The sequence below is a fragment of the Lathyrus oleraceus genome, chromosome 2, assembly GCF_024323335.1.
Source record: "Lathyrus oleraceus cultivar Zhongwan6 chromosome 2, CAAS_Psat_ZW6_1.0, whole genome shotgun sequence".
Lineage (NCBI taxonomy): Eukaryota > Viridiplantae > Streptophyta > Magnoliopsida > Fabales > Fabaceae > Lathyrus > Lathyrus oleraceus.
Window position 1 is genome coordinate 455,088,485 of NC_066580.1, and position 8,809 is coordinate 455,097,293.

At 35.2% G+C, this 8,809-nt stretch overlaps 1 protein-coding gene across 2 annotated transcripts; it reads right to left on the minus strand.

Moving 5' to 3' along the window:
* Positions 1 to 4,157: 4,157 nt before the first annotated feature.
* On the minus strand, positions 4,158 to 8,058 carry LOC127120306 (protein DA1-related 1). 2 transcript variants are annotated; one of them, XM_051050719.1, is made up of 12 exons: positions 7,770 to 8,058; positions 7,376 to 7,512; positions 7,120 to 7,210; positions 6,758 to 7,025; positions 6,429 to 6,549; positions 6,165 to 6,248; positions 5,837 to 5,956; positions 5,485 to 5,697; positions 5,331 to 5,393; positions 5,108 to 5,226; positions 4,957 to 5,015; positions 4,158 to 4,867 (listed from the first exon to the last, which is right to left on the minus strand). In XM_051050719.1, the coding sequence occupies exons 2-12, from the start codon at positions 7,484 to 7,486 to the stop codon at positions 4,527 to 4,529; spliced, it is 1,590 nt and encodes a 529-aa protein (XP_050906676.1). In that variant the 5' UTR covers positions 7,487 to 7,512; positions 7,770 to 8,058; the 3' UTR covers positions 4,158 to 4,526. The 2 variants fall into 2 exon arrangements, with proteins under 2 accessions (XP_050906676.1, XP_050906677.1); XM_051050720.1 differs by lacking the exon at positions 7,770 to 8,058 and adding an exon at positions 7,603 to 7,742.
* Positions 8,059 to 8,809: the final 751 nt, after the last annotated feature.

Genomic DNA, 8,809 nt, shown 5'->3' on the forward strand with positions numbered 1-8,809 from the left:
CAAGGTTTGTGATAAAAACTAAGTTATTGCGGTGTTTGTGTTTGAAAATGAAGCAAAAAGCTTGGAAGAGGGTGATTGTGGTTGTTGTGGTAGGAAAATGGAAGAGAATGGTGTTGTATGTTTATATGGTGGTGGAGAATGATTATATGGATGAAGGTTACAAGTTTTCTACTGATGTTGTTCTATAAAGATGGTGGATTTTTAAACGGTGGTTGGGTGGTTCAAAGAAGAAAAAAAGGGTTTGAGGGAGTTTGGGTTTTAGGTTAAAAAGAGAGAGCTTGAATGTGATTTTGGAAGAGGTTTTGTGGTTGTAAGCTTGAAAAAATGAGGGGGGATGGTGCTCTATTTATAGAGGAAGCAAAGGGGTTGAAGTGTGTGAAAAGGATTCACTTTGGTGTGAAAAAAAAGTTTATGTTGTTGTTCTGCGCAGGGTAACCGATTACCAGAATCAAGGTAACCGGTTACCTGGGTCAAAAATGGCATGGGGAGCCTGCGTTACACTGATGTAACCAGTTACATGAATCAAGGTAACCAGTTACCTGGGCCAAAAATGTCTTGGGGAGCCCGCGTTACACTGATGTAACCGGTTACCTGAATCAAGGTAACCGGTTACCTGGGCCAAAAATGGTCTGGAAACTGCTTTTAAAAGGGGATGTAACCGATTACCAGAATCAAGGTAACCGGTTACCCGGGCCAAAAATGTGACTTCTCTTTATTTTTATTTTGTTGCACATTTTTCTCTTGAAGCTTTATCTTAAAAAAAACCTCAAATTTTTATGAATGTTAATGCAATTATGGTGATGGAACAATGAATGCATGTATGTGTAATAGGACCATGGGTCAGATGAAAGATGTATAAGAGATAGGGTAAATTTTGGGGTATGACAAATAATTTTTTTATTGCTTTTTAAAAAAAAATTATTTGTGTTGAATGCATAACTTAAATAGGTTGTTTATGGTAAATTAAGTTGTAGTTAAAAGCATAATAAATTAATTTGTGATGCATGCATTTACAAATTTTCAAGTTTAGAGTTTAAGGCATGCTTTGTTTTTCCTGTTCACATTTCCGCTTCTCTGGTTTCGTATGGGGATTGGAATCTATACCTTGAGTCCGAATAACAAAATTTGGATTTACCTGTTATGCATCATTTGTTTGATTTTTTCTATTTTGTCCTTTGGGTTTGGCTTCTTTGATCATGATATGACTTTTCTGGTGATTATATGTAAAATGTCAACAACTAAGAAAGATTGAGGCATGGTAGAGTGGTTCAACATGCTTTGGTTCGGAGGCAAAAATTACTAGACCATCGCGATCGACTATTGGTACCACTTCATTTGATGCAAAAACATCATCTTATCGAGTTCAGGTTTCTTCGACATCATCTTTCCGCAGATATGAGTCCCATACTACTTCCATAGAAGCCCTAGAAGTCTATGTTGCTAAACCTTCTGCTGTCGTTTTCGATGTTTTTCGAGGCCCCTCAAACCTGTCACTGCTTCCTCTGTATGTAAACCATGTTGCTAGGCACCCATGTGATGGAGAGGTAACATAAATATGTAATTATACTTTTAAACATCTGTGTTATAAGATTTGAATTTTCTAGCGGTGATGTTTTTATCTTTAAAGTACCGTGATATGTTGAAATATATCAACCATGATAGGAAGATTGCAAAGTTGACATAGTTCAATGAACCACGATTTCAGGAAGGCATGCTTGCATCTATGCTGCAAGATTTATGCAGGACTAAGTATGGTTATATTAACCATGGTTTGTTGTCTGTTTTCATGAAGAGATGACACGTAGAGACGTTGCCATTTTATCTTGCGATAGATGAGATGTCCATCACACTTAATGTTGTGTCATCCCATATACATCTTTCGATCACAAGAAGATTATTAAACTACTCTAGATGGAGTATACCTAAGGCACTGACATGATAATGACCCATTTGAGAGCTAACTCAAGTAATGCCCAAAAGAAGATAGATGACACTAGAGGATGTAATGCTAGATTTGTATTCTTGTAGACATTGTATAAAGACCACCTGGCTACGATAGTGGAGGCCGATGATGATGATGCACGAGTTGTGTATCATATAGGATGTGCATTGAAGTCACACCATATATTTTTGGTTGACACACTCATATCTATGGATAAATTTGCAACCTATGTCGATGTCATCTATCTTAGATAATTTATTGACTTTGAGAGGATTCATGAGTATAACTGAGGGGTCTCTTGTTTGGTTTACATCCACTCCAAGTTAGGAGGATCTTGTTTATGGAGGACTAGACATATGGCAAGAAACAATTTTCCATTTACGGTAATATTTTTTCACCTTTACTGTTACTAATATTTTACAACACTTGTGTTATTCCATCATTTTCAGGTATGAATCCACCAACACTTTCCACGTCTCTCTAGATGAGCATGTGCGGAAGACTATTATGAGGATTTGCCACATGTTTGCTCCATTTTTCCGCTTAGAGGAAATTAGGCAATTGAGCCATTCTGAGTTTATCTTGACCGTATAACAACAAATGATATATGTTTCATGCCATACGCCGATCACCATCAGACACACCCCTTGGATGTGATAGCCATCTACTCCGACTGACTAGCTTACGGGTCACGACTAATATATTCACATTTACCTGAGCAAGTTATGTGACTGTTCGGGTATGTGTAAGTTATTCATAAAGTCCCAACAATGTTTGCTCCCTTCATTGTCCTCCACAAAGATGTTGATCAGATGTTTGAGGCGTTCTATGATCACGTGGTCCCAACGGATGTATCTCGTTTGTCACCTCCTCAACCTTGGAGTGCGGTGTACGATTACATCCAATGGTTTTATAGATTCTTAAATACTTACATGCCACCAGATGCAGAGGGAGATCCACCTTGGCCAACTTATCAGGAAACATTAGAAGAGGACAAGGCTAAGGTGTACCATGCCATTGATGTGTTGTCTATTTGTCAACAGATTGTGGCCATTAGAAGAGTGGGCATAAATAAAGGATAAATTAAGGAAGACACTCATGTGATGCCGATAACCACTGTACAAACTATGATAGCTGAGATAAGACATGCTTTGCAATACAGGAGGTAAAGGAGAAACCGAGGGCTGAGATATATCCAATGGTATTTTTTTTAATTTGATTATAATATTTTGATAATTTTTATTATGGTTTGTATTTTGTAAACAATGATGTTTGATTATTTGATAACAAATAATGTATAGTGGTAACATCCTTACCACCATATTGACTTAATATATGATATTTTAATTAAATAACAAATGTTTGTGGTTTAATTAAATAACATTTATGTATACTATCTATATTAAGTTTATTAAAATGTGTTAAATTTTAAAAAATTTACTGCCAAATATAATTTACTGTTCTGAGGTTGGGTTAAAATTTTGTTATCAAGACTCACCCTGTGTTTATCCGGAAATTAATATCCATATTAATTTTGTTATCGCGACTCTATGATGAAGTTTTTTTTTTGGTTAAATAGGTGCGTTCAGATTCCAATCTCAACCTTATAAATAACATTTTGAGTTTCACAAGGTGATAAAAACAACACCCGACAAGAAAAACAAAACAATTTACGACAACAAAACAAATTACTTGTAATTTAAGTCACATATCAAGCCCATGTCTTAATAAGACAAAGGTTGCATCTTCGAAGTTGGTCATGATATAACTTATGCTGTCCCTATCAACTTGATTATGTTTGAACCGCCCAATGATCCCTCTATAAGCACATGAAGCAGTTGCTACAAATTCAACTTTAGTAGTAGATAGTCACAATTGCTTGCTTCTTGGAGGACCAAGATATTACATCCAATCTAATCTTGAATGTATAATCAAATGTGTTATTTCTATCATCACACTCACTTGCATATTAGAACCAAATCATCCAAGAAAGCATCACCTCCATAACTCGAGGTACCCTACAAGTACTTGAGAATTATTTTAGCAACTACCATGTGCATTTCTATTGACTTCTCCACGTGTCTGAAAATGAAGCATACAACATAGCACAAATCACACCTAGTTGCAAGTAGATTCATGAAGCATCCCACAATTTGTTTGTAAATCAACCTCCTTTTCAGTTTCATCACAAAATTTGCATCTAGGTACAATTGGATTGAAAACTTTGTTGTAGTTCTTCATAAGATTTTATTAACGAGTAACCCAAATACATCATGTTAACAAATCAAAAAAAGAAAGTATTTATGGTAACTTTTCTTTTAATTCAAAATTACTTGCTATTTTGGAATCTATAAAAAAGTACACTTTACGAACTTCAATAATTTGTGTGATGGCAGCTGAATCCTTTTGCCTCTCGAACGAAAACTCAGTCGTTGAATTAACCAAACGACTGAGATCAACACTATCAGTTGTTCGATTAATCCAACGACTGATATTTAGTTCGGGCGGATGTAGGGTCTAGCGAGAAAACGCTTCAGACCAAGATGGCGTATAGGTTCATACGAGTAACAAAGTTATCATATTTTCAACAGGGAAAAGTTCCGGTCAAATGGATATGATCAAGGGTACTTTTGAGACCATACTTAAGTACTGCCTTGTTACCCAATCTGAATCCATCTCCATAGGCTGATGAGGTATCTGACTCAATCTGGTGTTTAAAAAACTCGCCAAATTTCTTCTCAAAATCAGACCGTTTACCCTTCTTTGATGATGCAGCAGCGGACGGTGCCATTGACGGTGATGAAGATGAAGAAGAAGATGGTCCATTGTTATTCCCAGATCCAGAATAGAGCTCTGATTCTAACCACATGTGAGCCAAGACTTGGCAGATTCCCTCTTCAACTTCTGGACTCAGGTTCGGATAACCTGTAAAAAACATTTTTTTTTCAAGTTAACACCATGAAACAAAATTATAATTTTTCTGCATGATCTTCATTTTGGAAGAGGCGAAACACCTTTAAGCCTGAGCCATGCATGCATTATCTCATGAGCTAGGATGGATCCTGTCAATAACCTATAAACATAAAATCGTTGAATCATATACAATGGAATGAGTGAAAGTCTTATGCAGGTACTAGACTGTGAAAATAGATCGCGAAAAGTTACCTAGGAAGGCCATACAAAACAAGTACGGCTGTCACTTCACATCGACGGGTCAGTCTATAAGGCTCGGTTATCATGTCCGTGACTCGGTGTCCTGCCCCAATCTTTGGTCTTCTTAAAATCTGGTGTTACATGAAATGTATAAAACCGTTATATAATATGAATGTCTTTTATATCATAATTAAAGGTGCGTAAAAACTCAAATTTGGAAAGAAGGAATCCATACGGTGGTGACAGTCTGCTCTTCCGATAAGCATAGTCCTCTAGTTTCAGGTAAATGGTGATGACCCTATATTCAACAGCGAAAAGCAAAATAAAAACTCTAAGTTAGGATAACAGAAAGAAAAAAAAGGAAGGAACAGAATTAACAATACACGTACATTCTTTTCTCCCTCCATGGCTTCATTCAGTGCCTGTCTCTCGACCAAAAGCATAGGAACCTGCTGCTCCAATTTCATATTTAAACCTTCGTAAAATTCTAGTATTTCAAGGTAGAGAGGTTGGCATTCATGACTATCCATTATTGCTGAGTCAAGACACTCGAGACATAGATTTCGACCATCATCAAGCAAAATATATTTTGAATCCTTTGGCTGCATGGATTAAAAAGCTTCATATTAGATTCATAGGAAAAGATAACAACAGATGAGAAGGGGAAGGGGGCAGCATTGGCTCGACGGTAGCTCCTAATTAGTAACAAGATGAAATGTTCTGGGAGCTGATATAACTGACCTCCATTCTTTCGCAGCTACAACAACGAGGAGTGCCGTCGAGCTCATGTGTTGGACAGTATTTTTGTATCCAGAAAGGGTGAGCTCTATACTCAATGAGGCCAGCTGAATTAGCCGGGATCTGTAATGAAAGAATAAAAAAGTCGTTCACGATGGAAAACATATTGCATGCAATTTCTTTCGCAGCTCAATATCATTACTAGCCAATGTAGATGTACATTTTAGCGCAATTTCAAAAGCATGTCCATGATAAGTGAAAACTTTTTGAAAGAAAATCAATAAACTCTAATAGACAATTGCAAATGAAAGACTCCTGCCAAGGTACTTACGAAATTCTTGCAAACATCGCATCTTGGATGATGCTTCTCCTTGTAGCAGGATTTATGGTAAGGACGGCTGCTATTCATCGAAAACTGTAAGGGAACAAAAAGTTGTTCAAGTATTATCCATAATTGCATTGAGATTGACTAAGAAAAGAGATAAATAATTTGAAGACCCTAACTAAATGAAATGAAATTCCGAGTTAAGTTTCAACTTATTTTGATTAAACTCAGTTTTGTCTAGCACGGAAACATAGATAAAGAAACTCTAACCTCATAATCAGTGATTGGCAGATGGCAAGCATGGCAGCAGAAACATTGTGGATGCCAGACACCTCCCATGCAACTTAAAAATCTCCCATGGCCAATCTCAGCATTGCATCCAGCACAGATTCTGCAGACAAATTTTCCAGAACCAGGTTTATTGTTCATTTTTAATAAGGGAAAAAAAACCATGAGAATACGAACATAAAATTCCAAAGATGTCTACTATATGGATCCACATTGTTGCAACAGAGGTCAATATTTCAATTTTTAGGCGCATCTACTGAACTTCAGCGCTTTCCATTAACAGATAAGGATATGATCATGCCCACAATTACCTGAATCCAGGTGGAAAGAGGTGGGGAGGAGGTTGAGATACAGGATCATTGCCATGTCGAGGAGGAGAACTACCAACGTTCAAACTTAATTCAATTGCCTTAGCAAGTTGCTCATCTTCCTCAAGTTGATCTTTGGCACGACGTTCATTTTCATCCTGCTGAATTTTAGCTAGCAGTTCATCTTCATCTAGTCGAACTTTACCAACATTCTCATCTTCCTCATCAATTTTACAAAGTTGTTCGTCTTCTTCCGACCGAGAGTCATCCTCTGAGATATTACGAGGTAAAAACCATGAGACCTTTTTCTTATACATCAGCAAGTGATTAGTTGATCGATAAATATGCAAAAGCATAAATCTTACCAACAACTTTTTTCCCTTTCAGATCCTCCTCTGATAGAGAGAGTGCAATAGCACGGTCAATATCTTCTTTCTCGACATCCGTCAAATCATCCTGCACTCAATTTGTCACAATTACATATTCAAACTATCTCCCTAAGTCTCATGAAAACCAGCATCATACTACCATATCAGATTCAATCCACAATCAAGTAAAGTCAGAATTGTAACATTAAACAACAATTTCAATTTCTTACTAGTAAAGAAAAACGTAAGTTACCACTGAACCATGTTGATTATCCCAAATTCTATCATCACCATGTTTTCCATTGTATTGCCCTCGCCAAATTCTGTGATTAGAACCATTGAGAAACTTGGTAAGCCAACCCATATTACACAAAATTATTCTCCTTTTTCCTGAAAATACATTCCACAATTCATGTTAGAAAAAAAACAACTCAAAATAATCTAACAAACTCGAGGGTATTCAATGCATTGAATACAAACTTTAAAATACAAATGCACACAACTTCACCGACACGCCTTCAAGATACTATAGCAAAAAAGCACAATTATTTGGAAAGATGATAAAAATAGCTAAAAAAAGAAAAGGGGTATCGTGATTCGTGAGGAAAGGGAAGTTTTTTTCTTTGAAATTGCAGTGAAACGCACACCTGTTAGCTTGAATTTCTTTACTTCAGGAACACCCAATTGGATTGTTTAAGAAGTAAAAAGCATAGATTTTGCTTTAAAAAATGGAATCTAATGGAACCCAATTGAAGAATGGGATGAATATGTATAGAAAAATGGAATCTTTTGCATAGTGAAGATGAAGTGAAAGTGGGGTGAGTAACCACGAGAAGATCTTTTGAGCCCAGAAAAAGAAAGAAGGAAAATAGTTATTGAATTGGATATTGAATTATACTTAATAAAAAAATATAGAAAAAACAAAGAAAAACAAAAGTGAAATATAATATTCACTAGAGTGTGTTTCTATGAAATTAAAGTTAAAATCCTCTATTCAAATCATTTAAATAATTCAACTTATTTGATAGTTGTGTATGAACATAAAATTTAATAAAAAAACAAAATAAAAATCCTCTAAATATTATCCTAAAATTTTATTAGTTTAATTGTAAATTTTGTGTTTCTATTTTTGTTTTTAGTATCATAATAGATACAAACAAAATCTATATATTGCTTTGTAATTAGGAAATCATCATCACCATTCTTTGTTTTCCTTTTAGATAAATACAACAATACTAAGAAAAAAATAACAAAAAAAAATAACATTGGCCATGCATGAATGAACCAAATTTGTCGAATAATAATAATCTCGGTATCTCTGGTGAATCCAGAAGGAAGGAAAGGGGTGAGAGGAAGAATGAATAAAATGTTATATATTTCTGCTGTCATTAAATTTCAAGTAAACATAGGTGTCTTAGTGGCAAGGAAGGTGCCCAACAATACTGTTTTCTAATTTTAAATAATTAATTTTTTTACTTTTCTAAAAAATGATTATAACTAAAAATTAATAAAAATGATTTGAAAATAATTATTACAAATGTAGCAGTGACACGTTATTACGGATGTCAATTTAAATTTGATCTTGAATTAGAAGAAGATTAAAATAATTAAAAAAAACTTGATAAAATAGAGAAATCAAAATTAAAAAATAATAACATGGGAATCAAAGTTGCAATTAATCCGACAT

Bases quoted from the DNA above. Each gene is read 5' to 3' on its own strand.
- LOC127120306 (XM_051050719.1), bottom strand. From the start codon at position 7,486: ATGGGTTGGCTTACCAAGTTTCTCAATGGTTCTAATCACAGAATTTGG. The intron at 6,550-6,757 runs GTAATTGTGGGC...ATTTGTCTGCAG, and splicing joins CTCTTTCCACCTGGATTCAG to AATCTGTGCTGGATGCAATG. The intron at 5,698-5,836 runs GTCAGTTATATC...TAATCCATGCAG, and splicing joins GTAGCTGCGAAAGAATGGAG to CCAAAGGATTCAAAATATAT.